This window comes from Synchiropus splendidus, chromosome 1 (assembly GCF_027744825.2).
Source record: "Synchiropus splendidus isolate RoL2022-P1 chromosome 1, RoL_Sspl_1.0, whole genome shotgun sequence".
Taxonomy (NCBI): domain Eukaryota; kingdom Metazoa; phylum Chordata; class Actinopteri; order Syngnathiformes; family Callionymidae; genus Synchiropus; species Synchiropus splendidus.
Genome location: NC_071334.1, coordinates 47,804,264 through 47,826,919, shown reverse-complemented (window position 1 = coordinate 47,826,919; position 22,656 = coordinate 47,804,264). Strand labels below are relative to the sequence as shown.

Sequence of the window (22,656 nt, the reverse complement as noted above, 5' to 3'; positions counted from 1 at the left end):
ATTTGGAACTGCCACTTCATCCCAAATAATGAGTTGAGATCACGTAGCAGTCTTTATTTCACTCATTCTGGTTTATCCCGAGTTTTCATTCCTTAAATGGGCACTTACAAAACAATCACATAACATTCAAATCCGAGTATTTTTTGTTTGTTTTTTTTTTTGTTTTTTGATCATGAATTCGGGTGCTTATTAAGATTAATCGATAAAATACTCGTGTTGCTCATTTCCTCGAAACGTGGCCGTGTGGCTTTAAGCGTTGGGACCACACGCCACTTCCGGGTCAAACATCCGGATGGTTGTCAAAACATGGCTAATCGTTAGCTTAGCATCTGTGACGAAGACGAAATACAGCATTAAACGTCAGCGAATTTTCATTACTTCAATATTTCTCCCTTCATGAGCTCGTGTATAATTAATTAAATCAACATTTAGTCCCGTTGTTTTGCGGTCAGCAACCCTGACAGTTGCTCACGTGTGAATGTCAACGTTGTTTATTTTAATGTTGTGTAGAAGTGTTACTCATCCTGGGAAAAGATTCCTGTAAAACAAAGTATTACTGTTAACTAATCGTTTAACAATCTCCACTTCCAGGATGGCTTCGTTCGGTTGGAAGAGGAAAGTGGGAGAGAAAGTGTCCAAGTCTGTGGTGCAGCGGTTTGAGGAGGCTGAAGTTTCCCATTCAGGGAGAAGACGAGACGAAGACGAGGTGGACTGGCTGCATGCTGTCAAACGCCGTCGGGAGGTGCTGCTGGAAGACTGTGACGCCAAGAGCAAGAGGCTGAAAGAGGAGGGTTCGCTGCTGGCTGAGCAGGGCAGGTCAGTGTTGAACTACACTGTCACTTTTCATCCCTAAGTTTCTTTCCTTCAATTTCTATTCACCGTGGTTTATCATAAGATGAAACTATGAAAAAAATGCTGTAATATAGTGGCCAGAAAACCGTCACAGAAAGAGGAAATGTAGCATGGGATATTTCTTAACCTTACCTTTTAAGCAATTTCCTTTATTTGCTGTACATCACTTTAAAAAAAGATGCACAAGTCTAATCTTGTGTTACCATCCTATGAAGGCACACTGATCTCATAAAAGCTGAAAGCTGTGTGCCTGCCATGAATTGTTATTGATATTGTGGTTCATAGTGCAGTGGCATGTTCCACTGGAATGTAGTTTTCCCATGTGTTTATCTACTTTTTGGTGTCCCTGATAAATAGACACATGCAGTCTCAATAGTCTCCAACTTGAGTTGTTGGAAAGTTTTCACCTCAGAGATTGTCGTCATCCGAATGTTCTGAATAAAACAGGTTGGGACTAGATTTGTAGTTATGCACTGGAGACAAGGGATTATTCATTTGACAACAAAAGTGCCTGAATCTGGAACTCTTGTATTGTACTAAAAACACACCCTGGTTTATCCGTAATTTCAGAACAAGCTCATGAATGAATAAACGTGTCGATTAAGTTGGATAACACTGTATTGACTGTCAAATGGCCAGCATGATTCATACGTATAATTGAACCATTCTGAACTATGTTAATATTTAAGGGCAATTATATTTGATGAATAAAATGTCATCTGACATTACTGTCAACATTATCTGAAACAAGCACTATTTCTTTGTCTCCACTAGATGGCGACATAAATTCTACTTAACACTGATGTTATTGCGTTAGATTGTGTCCGTTCTCAACTTCCAAACATGAAAAATGCTGCTCGAAACAGTTTTAATAATCCCAGTTTAAGTAGTATGGCCAAAGTTTAGAAGCATTTCAATGGTGATCCACATTGTATATTGTGAAATCCATCTGTCAGAAGCATATAACAATAGACTCTCCACGTGATTCAAAATGATGTTTCAGCTCAAATCACCATGTTAATAACAAGGGAGTATGGTTACTCAGTCGCACATTTAGTTATAATGTAAAATTAGTAGTACAGTATCAAAGTGATGATGAATTGGTGATGTCTCTTCACTGTCAGCTGGAGAGAAACAAAATGGTCTTTCATGACAAGGTGGAAAAGTCGGTAAATAGAGCCACATGTTAAGCTGATCATATAACATCACTTCATGTCGTGTAACCTACTTTAGTACGGCCATATGTAAATGGAGGCATTGTTTCCAAGAACTGTTTTTTTGACTTAGTCATGCAGACTCGTATCACAGCACTCAGAAGTCACACCACCAGCTCATCATCAATTTTCCCAGCACATTGTACCAACGGAAAGTGGAACAAAGGGTCTGCGGTGAGACGTGAATAAACCAGATGCCCATAATATGTTAGCAACCTTGTTTTTGGTTTTAAGAAGAAAGCTACACAACAATTAAAACCTGTTCACATTTGTCCAAAGAGGCCGGAAAAATGTACAGATCTCCAACATGTACTTGAGGAGCTTACGTCCGAGGCATCTAGATGTCTGTAATGACGCGCTGACATCAGAGGTCAACCATGTTAGAGGAGAGCATCCTCGACATCATCACAAACCTCAGAGCGACCATTATGAGCAGAAAGACATCATTTCCTTTTGACCAAATCCACTTCTGCTTGGAAAATACAATTAGGAGCGGTTACCTAGAGGAGGGTCATTACGTGTTCTGGACAAGAGGAATTATATAGTGATGGTTATTTGGATATAAAGGTCAATTACCCCGAGGGCGGAATCAAATTACTGACCCTGGCTCAGGTAGATTGGGATGTAAATGTACCAGGCAGAAGTGACGCGTCAGCGATCTCAACCACTTTGTTCCAGCTATTGTTCCTACAGTATTAGAATGTTCTATACACTGTAAAAAGTGACAATATGTATGTGGTTAATTTATTTCCCTGACTGGAAATACACATAAATAGACATAAAAAGTGAGCGCTTTGTGTTGGCGCTTTATTAGTTATTACTCCAAAATGGATACACATCATTCTTTCACACTTCTGTAAATGTTAAGGTTACATTTCTTCGACACTGTCAGTAACTCTTAAAACAGGGAGATGCGTAATTGGGCCTCTTTAATAACACTGACGTTCTTTCACAATATAAGCAGAAAGAACACTAAAAATAATGGTCGTTATGCAAGCAACCTTTTGTCACACTGCAATACGAGAGGTGCAGGATAATCGAAATATTGGACGGGATTAACTGAATATTTACTACAAATAGTCCTGAGAAAATAGTGGCTTGAGCTGAGTATGTGTTTTTGAAAGGCACCCATCCTCTCCTCCCTGTACTCAAGATTTTACAATGAATGATACCAAGCAAAGAAGGTGAACAAAAGCAGAGAGCATTTATGACCTCTCGACCCACAATTTTAAACAATGAAGAGGCGACCTGGATGTTCATGTCATGTGAGACTCAGCTGATATCCATAGCTATCGTCCTGTCACAGGCTTGGTGACTCAGGCATGTCAGAAAAGGGAGTATCGCAAAGCTGATGTCCTGTTTGCATAGGAATCGTTATGTTTTGGAAGAGAAGATTTTTTTTTTTTTTTTTGATGGAGTGCTAGTGATGGTGATACAGTCTGTGGTGTTGGTGTTTGAGGGTTGAAGTGCTATCACCTTAGTTCATGATCCTCTGCCTGAAAGTTGTTAAGAATATTTTGCACATCACACCCTGAAAGTCACAACAAGTGAGAATGTGACTTCCTGTGGAAACTTTCTTGCCTTTTACCTCATAACCAAGCAGAAGTGGTGTGTATTTTTACAACGAAAAGGATGAAGTATTGCAGTTTAAAACTAGAGGATAACTACGACTGTGGAACAGCTCAAGGACATCTGATCTAATATAAAATATTGGAAAGGAAAACAACGCTACCAGACTTCATTGAGGAGGTATTACAATCGAACATTGGACCTACACGTGCTAAGCAGGTGCAGGCAATAAATAAAGGGAACGTGGAAAACAGTAGTGGTAGAATTCTGAGCCTCAGATCAATGTTCATGAATGGCACAGTTATGGATGTAGAAGTTTTGAGAACGAGACATCAGTGGACAGCAACGTATCGACATGAAGATTCTAAGAAAAATAAACATAAACTATAACTAGATCTACGAACATGTGATTGTCTGTACAGTTTGTAGGATTTCTAATAAAAACATACATTTCTGCCTCCTAGTCATATATTGCTGCCTTCCTCTCTTCGAGGCTGCAGACCGTGAGTTTTCCAGGTATTTGAGCAGCAAAAGCAGAACACAAGCGTCTGTGGTCAGCCATGTCAATGATGATTAATTACAATGAATTTATGACCAATTTTCTCGGTATTCTTTTCCCCCCGACAATTCTCCCTGACACTGCAGAATGTAGGCCTGTCTAAATGCTGCCGCTTCTTTTAAGTGCCAAAGCCAATCTGTTCAGTTTGAAGTGAGTATATTAGCTAACTTGCAACTGTCCTCCGTCTTAATAAACATTTTTAATGGCTCTCCAATGCAAATCTTTATCATAAAAACATCCTGCTTTAAAACCTGAGCAACATTTTTCTACAAAACACAATGTTCCTCTTCAGAGTAAGACTGTCACATCACTATAAATTGAAAACGCTTGCCTTTGTCTTTTACATTTTGCCCAGAAAGTGAAGTCATTTCACACACAGCTCAGATTAACGTTGTCTTATTATGGGCCGATCATTGCATTCTTCTTCATATTTTTTGTATGTCAAAATATGAGCATCACTGTTTGTCAGCTGATCACATGCCTCTGAACAAAGTGACAATGGAGCTCCAAATACATTTTTAAATGTTCCCCTCCCCCAAAACGTTTCCCATACTTTCACATTCTGTAGCTTTCTCACAGTTTCTTACTCAATTTCCGTTCCTGGCCTTGGCTTCTGTAAAAATTTCCACATTCACTGCTGTGTGCTACAAATATCACAGACGTGTGTCTGACGGAAGACAATGTGACACGTCTCGATCACAGTTATCATCAGATTCAGAATCAGGAGGGTAATAATCCAACAGTCACTTCAGATCACTTAAAATGGCAGAAGACTAGCTAAGTTAGATATTTCTTAATTCTTAAAAATATGCACGAATTTATGCAGATCAGAAGAGTGTTGAGACTTTTGATGACAAAGGTTGTTGCTAATGTTTGATTTTCCCCGTGGCGTTTAACCTTTGAACACTGGGTCTGACTGTCTGGGACTTTTCCCACGTTTCAGTGGTGAACATTGGCCAGATTCTATAGCTGACAGGTTTAAAATGTTGACTTTCTATTTCCGCCGAGTTCAACGTTTGCTTTAATTTTCTTGACGAGGCATGTGGAACACCTGCACATTTGGACTGTAAAAGTAAGAATAAGTAGTTAAGAAATTGGACCCAAGCCTCTTGAGGTTGCTCTTTTCGTTGAACACGTCTCTTTCCCAGACACCTGACACCATCCTGGTCGTCTCTTTGTCTTCCACTCTCAGAACTTCTTTCAATGACACATCCTAGAGTGGACTCTTCTGTGTTGAACAGAAAAGCCAAAGTAAATTCAAGCCAATGTATACAATGAAATTTCCTATAAACGGCTGCTCTGTTGAGCAGGAGATGCGCTTGAGCGCAATTTCCTAACTTTTTACCGGGAAACGGATATGACGTTGTGTCTTGCCACCGTCATGTTGTGAGAAAGAAATGGGCTGAAATATCTGTATTTAATACTGTACTGAAAGAAACTGTGACATATTTGAGAATTTCTTGTTCTCCAGGCCTAATGGAAACATTAAAAGTCAAAACTGTGTTTCATGCAAATAAGAATTCACTGCTATCAATAAGATATTTTCCAACATATAAAATACTAATGATCAAACTTGTCCTTTGTATATTTTTTTTATGTTGTTTTAATGGAAATGTTTCTGATGACTTATTTTGGGAGGTTCCTATGTGTCCAGTTTTCTGTAAACATTGAGTTTAGAAAACAACAGGACTCCTTATATGCACACCTCAATTTTAAGAACAAGCCATTTACTTTTCACCAGTAGTTTTTAAAATCCTTCATTTTCTTACGTGATCGTGTGTGTGTTTTATGATGTCACCAGATTTGCTTGCTTTTGACTCTTGAAATTTGTTATCAAACATTTTTGTCACACCTCACTGTAAGTTAAGTCGCAGCTGGAAATAGCATCTTTTATCTCTGCAGGCACTGGGAGGCCATAAAGAAGTGGGATGAGGCCATTCAGCTGACCCCGGAAAACCCTCTCCTCTATGAGATGAAGTCCCAGGTATATTTCTGTTATCGTGCAGTTGTCTCTCGTCCTGAGGTGTAGAGCGCACTGTGTGCAATGACACACTCTCCTCAAATGACAAAAGTTTCCATCAGTAATATTTTGTCATGAACGGTAGAATGGGCTTCCCACATCGACCCTGCAGGGACCACGTTGTTGCACTCGACTATTTGGTGTCAAACCAATTGGAGTGCACTTTAGCTTATTGTATACCCACAACTAGATCACCTCCAGTACTTGTGCTACGAGGATAGGTAACTTCCAACACATTGGGTTTCTTGCACATTGGGTGCTCAAATGCGGAACATTTTTCTGAAAACTTGCAACAGACATACCCTAATGTGTTTTAAAGAGAGTTTGATGAAAGATGGGGAAGTGTTTTTTTTTGCTTGTCATGTAGAAAAAATACTGTTTGTGGGGATTCAGTGCTGGCAATTCACAGCCACAGGTGACAACTTGACGTACTCTTGTTTCTCTATCAAAATGTTGCCGTGACTTAACTGCTATATGAATCTACTTAGACTATGTTTGGCCCCTTCCCAGGTCGTGTTAGACAGCGCGGCATGAAACCAGTCACTGAATCATGATGAAACCTTTGGGTGTATCGCTTCGACATCCACCCACCTTCGATTTCATTACTCTGAGCAAACTCTCTGTTTGGAATGTAATTACCGGCTCAAATCATTGAGATCACTAATTCCCGTTTTCATTAAGTTTCTTTTGAACAAACTACATTTACAACCCTCCTGACTTTAGGGTGTGTTTTTTTTTGTTTTGTTTTTTATTTTCATCTGGGAAATACGTTACACCCAGCAGGTTTTTCAAGTTACCCAAATGAAACACAGGCTCCAAACATTTCCGATAACTCCTTCTCAGTTCAAAAAGTGTCGGCACCAGTTCATGTTCATGCTTGTGTGAAGTATGTGCTGGTGTTTTATCAGCCATCAGCAGCAGCCAACTGTCACTGCTGTATGTTTTCCAGTCATATGTGTGATGCTGTGGTAGTGACAGGAAGGTCTGCTCAGTGTTAGAGACAGCACTGGCATTCGCGTTTCACTTCCTCGTTCAAGGATCTGCTTCCTCTCCCCAGTATGACATCCAGTTATAATGAAGAAATTTACTTGTTTAGCTCTATTCCAGTCAACCAACTCCATCGCTTGAAGCAAAAACCTTCCTTTTTGAAACCTTCCGCACTAAGCTGGTGAAAACAATCAGAGACCTGCAAACACAAAGCAAACCCTTCACACCTGTGGGCTAACCATCACCATCATAAAGATGTGTGCAAACACAGCTACTTCTTACATGCATGGGTTACAAACATTAACACATGAATCAGAAGTAAAATAGGAGAAAAACACTCATAAAGTGCAGTGTAAATTAGTTTGAAATATGAAACATAAATGGGAAATATTTACATTCTCGACGATCCTCGATCTTGTTTAAATCCTTTCATCATTCAAGTAAACATCCACTCATTTTCTTCCACTAATCTGAGGTCGACTCGCAGGACCACTCAGAGTCCGCCTCCAGTGCTCCCAGAAGAGCAACAAGCGGTTCTGTTCAGAGACATAATCTCTCCAGAGTGTCGCGGGTTTGCCCGAGGCGGTTTCTCCCAGGAGGACAAGCCCATAACAGCCCCCTAGAGAGAAAACTGTAAGACTAAGCAGAATGAATGTCCATGAAACATTGCAGTTTTGGATGATGAACATTTGTAGTATTGTTGATGCAAATACAGTACTAATAAACTCTTTTAACTCTGTTCAGTTTACTGATCTCAAGCCAAAGCTGTTGTTATTTTGGATATTTGCATGCTTTTTTTAAGTGGTATTTTTAGTGATGGGCTTTGTGACTCCTCAGGTCCTGACCATTCTGCGCGAGGTGTTTCCTGCAACCAAAGCAGCCGAGATGGCGGTGAAGCTCCGCCCCTGTTGGTGGGAGGGCTGGCAGACTCTGGGCCGGGCCCAGCTCAACCTGGGCGAGGTCGACCTGGTGAGTTCTGCTGTCAGGAGGAGACTCCAAATTGATCACACCGCAACGGCTGTCGAGGTGTTGCCTCGTGTGAAAACGTAAACAAAGGCGAGGTACTTGAGTCTCGACGCCAAAAAGCGAGAAAATTCAATCACAGAACATTGTGTACAAATTGGCGTATGATTCATGTTTTGACTTGCGGTTACATTCCTCATGAGGTGAACCATTTATTTTTCAAGTCGCTCAGCCCTTGAAGACACAATTTTAAGAAAGGGATGGATTCAAAGGCGAACCATTCACAGTCAATTATTATTCCTAGAATTAATGTGATATATCAAAGGGGCCTGAAAAAAATGTCATTTCTTGAGTTGCAAATAATAAACAGTGTTTTCTCTGCTGCAGCCATTAGCTCAGCAATGCCATCTAACTAGCCTTGGTGCTGTCATTGTCTACATTTAGGTCCCTCTGACTTTTCTGGTTTCTTCAACATGCAGAGAGCCCTTGTACCATTTCAAACTCTGAAGCTGTGAACTGGTGACCGGTGCCTTCATTTTTGCAACTTTTGTTTTAGCTGTTTTCAAGAAAAAGTTGGTGGAAATATTGGTGACGTTGGTTAGATGTTGTGATGACAACCCATCCTACACCCCCTAGTTATCAACAGGCTTTCTGGTGGTGTGAAAGTTAGTCACCGCTGTTGACTGGAATCTGGAGCTAATTTTAGAATACTGTCCCCATTAGTCATGTGATCAAACCGTTTGCATCAGTAAGTAACAGCTCTCGTAACTGTGTTTCCAATTCTAGTAATTGATCCGGTAAGTCCTTCCTTTCATGTGTGTAGCTTTGTGAAAAGATGCACGTTGAGATTTCAACGTCAATGGGGGTTCTGTTGGGTCATAGTGCTGCCATGAAGCTCGTGCAAACATGCTAAACGTATTTGTTGCGTAACAGTCTGCCTCATCTTGCTCTGTCATGCCTCAGTCCTTGCTGCTTTTTCACCTGAATTCTTTGTCTTTAGTGTTGATGATCCATTAAGATCCGTCTGTTATTTCTGTTTACTGCACTTTTTACTTCAACCTCCCTGTCGAGATAAGGCGCCTCTTTATCTCTGCGCCCAGGTGCCTGTAGCTTGGGGCGATTGCTTCAATTGCTCCCCAAACGTGCATGGGCTTGTGCATTTATGAAACCTGCATATCATACTTACACCTATTCACCTGTTTGGAGTAGAGTAAACAAGGCTCAAATGTGAAGAGCGGCCAGATAATGGTGCCTTGTGCAGCTCTGGCATGCTTGAGAGCGGCGGAGCTGTCCTGTGGCAACAAAGACAACAAAAGGAAGTGTTGAAACCAACCGAGTTGAAACCATGTCAAATATAGACACACCTCTGCTCATAATGATGTTGGCAGGTTAAATGTAGGGAGAAAGATGCAAATCTATTTATAGTCGGGCATGTTCGGTCGAGTCCCCGTGCTCTTTGTACATTTACGTTTGAGTGGTGAGTGTTTCTGCAGAGCATTTTTTATGAATGCTTTGCAAGCTATTCATAAAACTCCATTCTCTGCATGCAGACGTGACCTGCTGTAAAAAGCTTTCGGCGGGTTTGTCATCTTCATTTTTTACGCACAAAACTATCTTTCTTGTCCTTGTGGGTAGACAGAGGTTGATTGAAGAGCCTTTCCTCCTCAAGATAAAACATGATTTCTTGTTTTGCACAGCAGAATGTTTCGTTCCACACCACAGAGAGACAGGCATTCAGAACAGATAGAAACAAATTAGATTTTTCATTGCAGCATCTTTGCAGCATGACACCATATGAATGAAGCCAGGATTTTGTTTTCCAACAGGGGTCTGCACACTTGCTCCTGCTAAACCTCTTGATCATCATGCCAAGTCACACCTCCTCTCTTCACATAGTCCTTCCAGGGTTTCCACTATGTGAAGAGCCACCAAACCATCAGAAACGTTTGTCGGGTTCTAACATCCTTCCTGTTTTTGGTCAGACCTGGGCAGATTGTGTACTGTTTCCTTAACAATTTAGAAACAGAACATTCATCAAATGAAATAGCTTTCAATTTAGCTTTCTGCTTTCATTTTCGATAATGTCAATGTTAAGATTTCCCATCACCCCTTCTCTTTTTCTTCATTCTCTCTTTCTTTTGGCTTGACAGCCCCTGACTGCAGTCACATTCTCAAATGTGACCCCTAAGGAAATGTACTAACCTCTTCTGTCACTCTCAACTCATTCCACCCTGCAACTAATGAAAAAAAACAACGTATAATGGTGGCTTCCTTCCTTATTTGGGTCATTGATCTCATCTGGATGTAGTGTCCAAAAAGAGTGAAAATGCATTAGAACGTTGGTGTGTCGTCAAATGGTTGAAACATAACCCGATGACGCACACAGCCTTTAGATCGTGTTTATTTTGCACAGATTGTCCTGGTGGCTTTATTTTAGGTTCAGGGCTGACATTTGATTAGGTTCTCTCAGAGGTGTGACTTCCAATGTCACCGGCAGCTGCAGTAAACACCTGATAAAACCATCAGGGTCCTTTTAATCTTGCAGCGCGTAAATATCAGGGTGAACGCAGGATTGCTGGTATTGTGGCTTTGCTCGGAAATGATGGAAATGTTCAATGCCGGGAAAACATTCCCTTCAAAACATGACTGTTTTGCTCTGTGTCCATTCTCAAGGATCCTTGTGAGGCATGCATTTTCTATTAGTACTGGGGCTCCAGATAATATTTCTGCTATTGATCATGGTATTTCGGTGTTGTTCTGCAGTCCCATCTGAATCCAGGACAATTTTGAAAGATTTGACTCATGCGAATACAAGATAAAACATGACTTAAGGAAACATTCAGCATTATGTTTTAGGTTGCTTGACACCTCAGGAAACATGCTACATCAGATGTCACAAGTGGTTTAGTGGTTGTAGCTTTGTTGCGTGTGAGCACAATGGCAATGCAATCCTGCAGTTGTGGCGGTTGCTTTTTTTTATGTGTGTTGTTTTTTTGTTAAGTCCTGTGAAATGGCTTCTGTGGCAGTGGGATGTGTGCTTTTCCAGTGGTGTTTTTGGCCCGCTTACGGGAGGTTGGCGAGCCTATTCTGTTTCAGTGAATTGCTTAGTGTCTGATGGACGGTATGCTGTGTACACCCTTATCTAATAGATACGATGTCATTCTAGTTCAAGAGTTCATGCATGACAGGGAGCAAGATACCCGCGAGATCAATGGCACAAGTGAAAAGACACTTGTCTACTACTGCTACTTCTTGAGTCAGAAAGAAAACAAGCAATGATGCTAGGCTGCTGGAGCGTTACTCCACCTGCAGATGACAAAGCTCTCGCAGTGATCCCAACCTTTCCTGCTCTTAGTATGCAACAGGTTAAACTATTTAAGACCCAACACTGTGTGTTGGCGATCACTCATTCTGACTCATAAAAATATCTGACAAAACTGCTTCCTCAATAAACAGAATTCTTGCATCAGTCTTCCTAGGCTCAGTTCTTCTACGTTGTGGGCCCACAAATCCAGGAATAGTTTCTGCAAAGGAAAAAGTAAACAAGAATTTTTGTTTGAGTCAAGTTTTTTTTCAAGGTGAAGTGGAGTTGCGCCACTCTGTGCTCCTGTTTCAGTTTCAAATAACTTCTCTAAATCGAATTTCAGTTGTTTCACTTCGTTGTTTAATAAACCTGGCATTTCCACGTTCAAAATGCAGTGTGAATGCCTGATACTTTATGCACTTATTTAATCACTGAACACACTGAATTGAAGGGGACTGGTTCCTCAAACGTCCCTTTTCAAAGTGTTTCCGGGTTGATCTAAGTGACAAGGAAACGTTGATTGAACTTGATGCTGGTTCCAGTTGACTTTTATGGCATTTCAAAGGATGTGTCCTGTCTCCTTAGATTTTATTATATAGAGTAAAACACTGGCCTAGACGTCGGTATTGATCTTGTTGTCGGATGAATCATCGCCAGAAATTCCGTGGCATCGTTTAGTCACATTGACATTATAATGCCAATAATGTCCTCTTGACGGTTAAGTGTTTTCATATCAGTATGAGGGACTTTTTGCATATGCTGGGATTTTGTAGTGGTTGATAAATTCAAGAAAACACAGAGACTGGTATGTGATAAAAATACCTTTTTAAATATAAAAAAAATAAAAGCAGCTAAATTTATGTGTTATTTTGATACATGAACAGATGAAAGAACAGTTTTTTTGAAGTGAATGGACTTCATGAAAATGAAGAAGGAAGAGCATGGACAGCATGTGAGGTCAGACATGACAGGAAGGTAGTTCATGCATAAGAAGAGTTCAGGAGCCAGAGATGGAGCAGTGACAAACACTGAAGAGTTTAGCCACACAAGTCAGCAATCTCAAATGAATCAGTGTTTTATGACACAATAAATTGAAAACTATGTGTTGTGAACAGGCCTATGACGCACAGGTCTCGATGATCAACACATCACTCTGATAGGACCTTGCGATGCCTTGAAGTTTCTTCCACTGATGTGTCTTTTGTCTCTGCAGGCCATCCGCTCCTTCCAGGTGGCGATCCACCTCTGCCCATCTGAGAGCACTTTGTGGCAAGAAGACCTGGCGTGGGCGCTAAAGCTACAGACACATAATCTAGCAACCAAGAAGAAGATCCATGAGGAACAAGAGACTGAAAAACAAATCCTCAGTGCGCCTGAGCTCCAGCAGGATTACGATTTTGAGTCTGAGGAGGTTCTGGATGCATGTGTGGCGGTTGCAGAGCGACAGACTCGATACGAGGAGCTGAAACGGACCGCTGTGGTCATCGATGCTGAGGGGAATGTTAAAAACGTCACTGGGGAAGGTGGGTCAGAGGATGTGGTGATTCCATCAGAAGGACAGTTTGTCAAAGCAAGAGGAGTCTGACCTCCAAGAACATCAGAACTGGAGAGGAATCATGAGACACTAATGGGAAAGGCCCTTGAAATAAGATGACTGAGGGATTCAAAATAAAAAAGAGAATAGTAGAGGAAGAGCTATATCTATTGTTATGCTTATCATGGCAATGTTCTACGACAGCAGTGATGCATCACCAAGAAAGCTGCACCTTGGACATATCTTCTTGGACTGGACGTTCTTGGACTGGTTTCTGTATTGAGTGAATGTAAAGATAGATTGAGATAAGATGACCAGCACAAAGCTGGAGGTGACTTGTCAAATGAACCATTGTTTGGATTGCTCTTGCACGCACTATTACACATTTAGAATCAATGTGTTCAGTGTTGATTTCCTTTCTGTTTTTGTCAAGTTCATCTCCACACATTTTCTCCCATCTGAATGCAAAACAGCTGCAGTCACTACTTTGGAGACCACGAGACTAATGGAGTTCAGAAATGACCTTTTTTTTTTTTTTCTTCCTCGACTTGCTCCAGTTGTGCTGGAGCTCTGTAGGGCGAAGGAGCAACAGAATTAAATTAGTTTCTAAAAATGAGGCCCCCTCAGGAGCTACTTGATGATGCAGCTGAAGCATAAACATAAAAGCAGCAGTGAGGGGTGTAGTGAGGGCCATCAATTTGATCACATTTGCATGTGTCGCTGGCCGTTGCTTTGCATAACGCAGGATTGTACTTGTATCTGTTGGAGTCCGTCCACCCTCAGTTGTCCACCGTTTTGCATTGTCAGGGCGGATTTCTTTCCCAAGGAGGAAAGAACAAAGAGGAGCAGTCAAATTAAGTATTGTCCGCTGAAGAATGGGGAAATTAAGCAGGTGTCAAGAGCACGCGGCTGAGTGAAAAAACAGATGGAATGCGAAAGAGGCGTGTTGTTGTTGGGTAAGTACAGAGTTAGGAATGAATGCCACAGCAGTGCCCAACAGCTCAGAAAGCAACACAAAGGCAGGGGTCTCGCTACACCATGTACATCTCCTGCAACCAATGGTGGGTATGTTTTTCTGGACTAAACTGGGCAGTGCCAGGAAACACCTCAGTCGTGCACCCAACTGTGACCACCCTAACTGACCAGTTTGAGAAGTCCACATTAGATCCGGAGGACGTCTGGTTTGAAATGGATAACTAAAGTTGACATTGGGAGGAGCTTCTGAGTGGAACTTAGCGTGTGCTTAAGTCTTGTCCTTTCCTGGTTTAAATGTACCTCTTCAATTTAAAAGCTATTGTTTTCATTCATGAGTCAATCCTTCGTCTGCGGTGTTAGTAGAAGAACTGTGAAAGCAATGAACCGTGATGCCCTTCGTTTTCATTAAACATGCTGTTTTTATTCACAAGTTGAGCCATCGTAGTGCTGTGTTTGTGTTGGTTCTCTTTCCTCAAGTCGCCTTTGGTCCTCACTTGCACCTCCTCTGACACTGTCAGAAGTTCCAAACTTTCACTTCCTTAGATGACTTTTGACCTTGTGTTTAGACCATTTTGTTCAGTAGAGGGATGGCGGTTGTAACCCCATGACCGAGTGGTGTGTAGAAGATTTGAGGTATGGAAGTGAAAAATGTGGCTACACATGTTTGCACCTCATCCACATTGGAGCTGGTTATATAACTTGAAGCTGAATAATGAAGCTCTCCTGTGTATGTTTAAGGAGTGTCAAGTCTGTGTGGATAAATTATCTGACAGTTTCCTGGTCAAGAAGAGGAGGCTGTTAACCGTCTGAGCCTGATCAGTAGATCTTGAGGAGGATTTGTGAAGGAGAAAGACTGGTGCGTATCGGGGCAATTGTTTTACTTGGCTGACCCTGATTCATTAAAAAAAAAAGTTTTTATAATGTTTTTTCCCCCCTTACGGCAAGCCATTGTGTGTACAGCCTTGTGTCTCCATCTTCTTTCATATATTTATGCAAGATAAGCATGGATGCCGCGACTCGCGAGATCACCGCAAGATTACATCGGTAACCAAACATGGAGACCATGATGGCCAAAATACGGTTGTGAAAGGTTCAAGAATCTGCAAATTTGGGTCATATTCGGCGAAATTACCAGGTGGAAACACAATTTAATGTAAACCAGTGAGATGATTCCACAAGTTGGGCATTATACGGGCACTAAAAATACATTTAGAGCGTCCTGTTGAGGAAATAGGGCGTCCGGTTTTGAGTGCTGGAGGGTGTTCATTTTTTCATGTTTTGATGCCCACTAGCTGAAAGGCTTCCTGTCGCACTCTCACTTGTTCTAGTCTCCCAAAATTCCAAAGCTTTTTAGACCATGTCTTTTGCTGACATGCGCAAACGCTTGGTGTGGTGTTGTATTGCCTCCATTCTATCGTTCTCTGACTTTAATGAAGCACTGACCACATTAACTCATGATTCAACAGCGCCAGTCAGGAGTCGTTGCGTGGAAACAGAGTTAATCTTTCAGAGCGCAAATGCCATCAAACAGCCATTATAAAGATTTCTCATTAAAGTTTTCATTGTTAGTCGTCTTCATCTGCACGAACTACTGCATTTCAATATCCAGCTGGGATGCATCATTACTCCACGACTGCAATAGTGGCACCTTTAAATCCCAGCACTTCCTTCCACGCAAATGGAAGAAACTTGAGCGGCCGTTTACGTGATTTCCCGGGAAGCACTCTGCCCTTTCTCACAGGCGCCCCTTCACTGTTTTTCATTTGTAACAGCTTTCATGACAATGCTCTGTTTTATGTGCTGTGGTTCTCACAGGAACCTTTGTGGATAAATGTTGAGTTGTTTGGAGGCTCTGCAGGAGGTTGATGCTGTTGGAATCTGATTCTGATTCTTCAGACCTATTTTGTATCGTAATTGGCGCTAGATGTCTTTTTTCTATTTGGTACCGCGAACAGGGCAGCCACACGGGCGGGTTCCTCCTCAAGTTGTTCAGTTGGCCCAGCCAGCTGTGTTCAGGCCTTTCCCTCGTTCCAAACTTCATTGTCATGAAAATGTCAGACAGGAAAGCACAAAGAGAATCTGATCTGGGATGATGCTTCCAGGTGCTGTCCAAATTGGTGCTGACATTTTGGGGCCACGATTCGATTCAAAATCAATTTTTCGATTCAAAACAATTTCAACCATTATGATTTCTGATCTTATTTTATGATCATGACCTCCTCCCATCTGCTTTGTAAGACAGGATGACATAGAAGTGTCTTCCACATTTACGTTTTAAACATGTACAAGCTGAGATGGAATTGTTGTAACTGTTACATAGAAGCAAGATCACATGCTGCTTAAGTAACAGACATAAAAATGCCTTTTTATTCTAAAAAAAATTGTTCAGTAAAACATGCTATCTTCTAAAGTCTGAGGAAAGCGCCTTTACTGGCAGCCATTCTTTTAGTCTCTCGGTAAAACCCCACTGTCTGTGAAGCATGGCGGTGCACGGCTGAGTCAGAGATCTCCCGATGACGCCTTGCAATGCTGGTGCATTTCTTGTGTTGCTGTGCTTGTCAGCGATTTCCAATGTTCACCTATTTAATGCGTCTTGTCCAGTCCTGTGTTTCTGTGCATTCAGAAAAACCTTAAGTGACTCTAACCTTCAGCGAAGACGGTGCTTGTTAGAGCTCAGGTTTGTTTTGGTACCTTGTGAATCCATGTGTTCCAGAGTGGGCTGCGTGGTGAAGTCAAGACATCTTGCACAGTTACAAAATGGCGCATAGCCAAATGTTTTTGTTTTTTGAATTGATTTGGGGATATTTTCACATTCTAATGTGAATCCATTTTTTTGGCATACCCCTAATTAGGATTCTCCTTTTTACCCTACAAAATACAGATGACTATTGTATATAAAGGAAAATATACAAACACATGTCTTAATATTCTGTTTATTCATGAGTTTTGTACAAAAATGTCTTCTTCACAGGAGAGTAAATGTGCTGATGCTAGTTGATGCAACATGAAAAACACAAAACATACATCAAAACATAAAAGTGAATCAGTGTTCACCGTCCCTGCTTCTAGCTGCAGTTCTGGAAAGCAAATAAGCCGATAGATCCTCACTGTGGCATGTTGAGAACACTCAGAATTCCGCTGACATTAGCGAAAGCAGCTGTCGCTTCATTCTGACATGCTGCGATAGGATCTTGCTGCTGTTGAAACCAGTAAGACCCAAAAACATGAAAAACATGAAAAACATCAAGATGGCTTCAAATGAAACGGACCTTCTCACGGAGAAGATGATACAATATTTTCATGCTAAACTGAAATAAATTAAAATCATGAAACTCACACATTCACATTTTCATCCCCGCCCCGCCTCCCTGGTCGACTCCCGGCGGCCTCACAGTAGTTTCACGATTCAAAAAGTGCAAATAATCCACAATGTTAGCAATGTTATGCAGCGTTTTTAAGGCTGGTGGCGTAGGGTTTCAGAATTTTTTTCAGAAATAAATTAGGATTGAAAAGTTGTACTGTTGACTGCTGTTGAAAGTGTGACACATGAGATGGAATCCATACGTTGAAATACCTCTGTTGAAGAGAAGAGAAAGTTTAACAAAAAAAGTGCTGACATTGTGATTTACTTTTTTTTTCTTGGAGGAAGCTCCTGGGCTTTTCCTGGTTTGGTCAGTGTGTTTGGCAGTTGTTTTTTTGGCTGACTTTTTAACTGATTTATCTAGTTTTGACAGTTTGGGGGAGATTCCTCTCCAGTGCGGCAGCAGTTTTTTTTTGCGGTTTGGTTGAGCATTCTTGTGATACTTTTCACAAAGTTCAATTGTTTTTTTTGCCATTAGTCTAGTGGAGGTCCACACTCAAGTGGCTCCGGGTTTTCGTCCCAACCCAGCGAGCACATATTGTTTAACCAATCATGTAACAGTTGAAACAAGCAGCACCAGACTGACAAGCCATAAGGTTTCCTCTCATTTGGTTGGAAGGAAAACCTGCAGCCCTTTGAGGACTGGTTTTATACCTGTGCTCCACTCCTGCAGACTTGCTTGCAGTCACAAACTTGGGGTGGCGACCAAAAACCAAAACAAGTTGGTTGATTCAGGATGGCTCCTCCCTGTCCTGGAAAAGTGAGGAGCTAAATCATTGAGGAGAGCAGAACAGCTGCTTCTTGAGACACTGGCTTGGACACCTTGTCTTGACTGTTTGCATCAGATTCTGGTCAAATGGTTGTAGTAAGGGATTGTTTCGATTCACTCGGCTCATGTTATGTATCAGAATCCTAGATGGCCATTTTATCAGATGCAAATCTCTTATCAGTTTGGTGAAGTATTTCCACACTCAGTCACACGCATCAGCAGTAAATATTTTTGAAATGTTTTGATATTTTTTTGTGTCGAATTTCTGGAGTTTGGTGAGCAATAAAGATAGATTGTAATAGTCAAGTGAATGCTTCTTTTCAGTGCAGGGACGTATGAGCCGATCTTGTCCATCCAAAGCAGCCACTGCCCTCCTAAACTGGAATGTCTCACAAATAGCCTACGTATGCTTTCATAGATGTTCTGTAAGGGCAGATCACTATTGCTATTTCACATTGTTTTCCACACAGTGTCTCTTCAGCCGATTCATATACGCTTCTCCTGCCCCGTCGCACCCTCGCCAGTAAATGTCACATGCAGAGCAGGGTTGGAGCACACAGGAGGTTCCTTCTGAGCGTCCCGGAAATCCTGCCTGCTGGCCGCCAGGGGGCACTGTAATGTCTGTGGAGAAGAGGATAGACTTGCCACCCCCGGGTCCCCGGCTGGCTGCAAATTCACTGCGTTCCCCTCCAACGAGTACAAGAGGGTCTGTGATGTGTTCACAATCTCTTGGAGCTCCCGCGACAGCAGCGAAGGGGAATCGCGAGACACGCTGGAGGAGGACAGGTGGCGTTCCCTGCAGCGAAACTGGCCAGCGTTCCCCCGTCCTCGCCCTCCCATTTTACAGAAAAGATACTTGATTTTCTCCAACAGCTTGAGGACCACAGTCTTTCTGAGGAGGATGTAGATCCACGGGTCCAGGATGGGGTTGACGGAGGCCATGCGGATGGCAAGAAGGTCCTCGTTCTTTCCCTTTAGTTCTTGTCCCCGAAGACCAGATAGTTGATTCTCGAAGATCCTCAGCTGTGAGTGTCATGGAGGACAAACAGTAGTCAGTCATCTTTTAAAATGCAATGATGTAAATTGACATCTTCTAAAGCGGCGGAGCAACACTGGCAACAAATCAACCTCAGTTTGACCCTTCTGCCGCAGCTGGCTGCAACAGTCAGGCTGGTTTCCAGGAAACTCATTTTCAAGCTCTTGAAATCATCTCAGAGCTTATCGAGCATCTTCATCTGGACATGGCCAAGTTGGATTACTTGCAACGACACGACTTGGGCATTTCTCGCTGTCAGTCATCCAGAAGGAGGCGTTATTTGGAGGGATCCCCCCACCGTGTCTAATGAGTAGCTCTCTTTCCCCAACGCCTGAATCCGCGAGGACAGGGTGGCGGATATTTAGTGGAATTACAGAGGCGGAGCCCTGCATCCCACTACTTGTTTTGAAAAGACTCACAGACGTAGCTGAGATCTATCCTGCTACTGTTTTGACATTCATCCTTAACATTTGCTCGACTCCGTCCTTAAAAACAAACCGGTGTCGGTCAGAGGGGATTTTTCTGTGACAGGGTGAGGTTTTGTTTACGTGTGTGAACCACGGCTGTTATTCACCTTTGCACATGTCTTTTATTTAGCATAGCATGAAACAGAAAACATTGAGGTGACAAAAGAAGCACAGAAGAAGATGGCAGGACTAAAATAGAAAGTTCTGGACTTGAATGTGAGGCTTAAATGTTGTTTAAAGGTCTTGTGACATGAATACACTACAGTTAATGTTTGTCATAATATCAAATAGTTATTACAACTGTATTACATTATATTATATGTCGACATCATCTTATGTGTTGTTCTCAGAAAGAAGTAAAGTAAGTGAGTAAATAAAAATTATTTTAAAAATACATATATTTAAATTAATGATTCACATTTATTAGATTATAAAGAATCATATTTAAGTTGTCACCATCCTCCTCTTCTGCATATCTGTCGCCTGCACACATAAGCTTAAACATCAAGGTGGAAGTGCTCCAGCGACTCTTCGCTGTGTAAAGTGCACAGAACAGCATTTTTTTCTGCTTCTATCTCTATTAAAGTTTCCGTACATCAGCAAATCTCATTCCCTCATCATCGATGTTTTAGTTGTGACATCACCTTTTAGTACATGGACAACTGAAAAATGTTATGCTCTGATATAGAAACTTTATATCTTAGACAGTTCAAATGAAACAACCTCAGCTCATCATATTGGACCGTTTGTAAAAGCCTGTATTTAAGGTTAGAAACTAGGACTAAGACTTTTTAAGGCTTTAAAAACACGTTCATTTTTTTGCAGTCTTTTATTTAAAAAACACATTTTTATTTTGGGGGGGGGGGTTTTGTTGGTTTTAACTTTGGCTTTCCTGGATGGATCAGGTAACAGCTTATTATTCTTCATGTATTTAATTTCTTGGACAATGGGATAAAACGTGATTGCCCTCTATACGTATAAAGATTCATTTGGAACCTGACCTGTAAGGTTTCCTGTGCAGAGAGTTTTGACGAGCAATATTCAAATATAGTCAAACCATCTCAGGAGCCATTTGTGTCCATTCAGCAATATTAGTCATGTTATTACATGTCATTACATGTAATGTGCCCTGTTTGACATTTCAGGTTAATTCCTCTTAGGATGGGTGTTATGTTAACCCTTTAACAGCTAAAATCGTTTTGTTTTTTATTATTATTATTACTATTAATCTCCATTCCCACGAGGTAGGAGACACCCTACACAGTCACATCAAGGGACAGCTACTCTCAATCTTGAGCAGTGGTTCTCGACCTTGTTGGAGGTACTGATAAAAAAAAAGTGTTTTTTTTTTCCAAATTCAAGCCTATATGTTTAGGTTTTTTGTTTTGTTTTGTTTTTTCTACTGGTGCACAAAATGATCCGTGCATGAACATCTTGTTCAAAGAACAAAACCAACACACTGTGACAGTGTGACTTGTGCTTTGAGAGACCAGTTCAGATATGCGTGGCTTCTCCTTGGCAAGTGCCGCGGCACCGACTCACGAACCCCCTAGAGTTCGATCGAATCCAGGTTAAGAACCACTGATCTTGAGTTACCATTTATCCTGTGTTTTTTTTTTTTTTTTTTTTTTTTTTTGGGAGTAAACCAGAGTCCCCTCAATGAAAAAAAGAGGATCCGGGTTCCAACACCAGTGACCTCCCGCGCTACAGACACGTGAATCCAAGCGGCTCGACTCACCACTAGAGGGATGGAGCAGATGAGGACCACGACTGAAGTGGCGATGAGCAGGATGACCATCTGGATCTCAGCTCCGGCCAGTCTCCTGAAGCTTCTTCTGCGCCTCAGCTCCGCCGCGCGCCTCTGGTCCGTCCCCAGCGAGGTCCGGCGGATGAAGCGCTTGTGCATGACGATGAGAGCCGCGCACACCATCACGTTACACACCACAGTGGCCAGGACTATGCTCGAGTTCACACCCGCGTACATGAGGTTGAACGCCGCCACGGTGGTGTTACCGGTCTGCCAGTCGATGAAGCACCAGGTCTCGGAGTTCTGCAGCGTGATCTTTCCGACTCCGAGGCTGGGCAGCGCGCAAAACACCACGCTGGACATGTAGATGAACAGGAGAGCGAGCGCGGCCAGCTTCTGGTTCACATACTCGTTGTAGAAGTACGCGTGGTTGATGGCCAGGAATCTTTCCACGGACATAGCGAAGACGATGCTGAGCTGGACCACGAAGAAGAAGAGCAGGACGAAGCCGGAGTACTGGCAAAGCGCGCCGGACTCTCTCCCCGGCCACACGCCCATCATGTAAGTGGCGATGGTGACCGGGCTGGCGAGCAGGGTCCCGAGCAGGTCTGTCACCGCCAGACCACAGACCAGTGTGTAGAAAGTCGTCTCCTTCTGCTCCTTCCGGGAAATCCGTAGAACCACGATGGCGATGACGTTCCCCACCACCCCGAAAATGAACATGATCACTGGGATAGTGGGCGCCTTCAGCTCCGTCGTCGTCACGTTCATACCTGTAGATGTGCGTTTCTCACAGTCCCGCGCCAAACATCACAGCCGCTGCGTTCCAGTCGACTCCCACAGCGCGCAAATCCATTGGATCCAAACCGTTACGCACGGAGTTGAGGCAGTCAGAAGCGTCCAAGGGGGTAAACTAGGAGCGCGGGTTGGGTTTGTTCCTGAATCTCCCGTGACAAGACCGCATGTGTCATGTTGTGAGCCAAGACACAAACTGACAGGAGCGTTTCCTTCTGGTGACAGGGTAGAAATCTGAGCTCCACCTCTGCGCCGCGGTCGGCCACTCACATTCGTGCCAGAGGTTAGTTTCACTTCTGCATCATTTCAAACGTCTGATGCACATTTGCTGAGGTCGACCACTTTTTTTTTTCCCACCGACCCTACTTCAAGCCTTTCGACTGCGTCACCATAACGCACGAACTCTGAACAATTTAAAGTGGAGGATTTTTAGTCGATGAATCCTCAAAAGTTGCAGTTTGCCTCCTAAAGTTGTCGTCAGTGGATGAACTGGATGACTAATTC

General features: G+C 42.3%; 2 protein-coding genes across 2 annotated transcripts; one reads left to right on the top strand and one right to left on the bottom strand.

The window, feature by feature from the left end:
• The first annotated feature begins 279 nt into the window (after positions 1-279).
• On the top strand, positions 280-14,862 carry ttc33 (tetratricopeptide repeat domain 33). Its single transcript, XM_053854660.1, has 5 exons — positions 280-359; positions 592-816; positions 6,097-6,178; positions 8,039-8,170; positions 12,682-14,862. Exons 2-5 carry the CDS (start codon positions 593-595, stop codon positions 13,051-13,053), a joined length of 810 nt encoding a protein of 269 aa, XP_053710635.1. The 5' UTR covers positions 280-359; position 592; the 3' UTR covers positions 13,054-14,862.
• A 1,967-nt stretch (positions 14,863-16,829) lies between these two features.
• On the bottom strand, positions 16,830-22,545 carry LOC128752567 (prostaglandin E2 receptor EP4 subtype-like). Its single transcript, XM_053853915.1, has 2 exons — positions 21,349-22,545; positions 16,830-19,130 (listed from the first exon to the last, which is right to left on the bottom strand). The coding sequence occupies exons 1-2, from the start codon at positions 22,126-22,128 to the stop codon at positions 18,594-18,596; spliced, it is 1,317 nt and encodes a 438-aa protein (XP_053709890.1). The 5' UTR covers positions 22,129-22,545; the 3' UTR covers positions 16,830-18,593.
• Positions 22,546-22,656: the final 111 nt, after the last annotated feature.

Coding starts and splice junctions, on each gene's coding strand:
- LOC128752567 (XM_053853915.1), bottom strand. CDS start 22,128: ATGAACGTGACGACGACGGAGCTGAAGGCGCCCACTATCCCAGTGATC. Junction 19,131..21,348: donor TCTGCTCCATCCCTCTAGTG/GTGAGTCGAGCC, acceptor TGACACTCACAG/CTGAGGATCTTCGAGAATCA.
- ttc33 (XM_053854660.1), top strand. CDS start 593: ATGGCTTCGTTCGGTTGGAAGAGGAAAGTGGGAGAGAAAGTGTCCAAG. Junction 817..6,096: donor CTGCTGGCTGAGCAGGGCAG/GTCAGTGTTGAA, acceptor TTATCTCTGCAG/GCACTGGGAGGCCATAAAGA. Junction 8,171..12,681: donor ACCTGGGCGAGGTCGACCTG/GTGAGTTCTGCT, acceptor TTGTCTCTGCAG/GCCATCCGCTCCTTCCAGGT.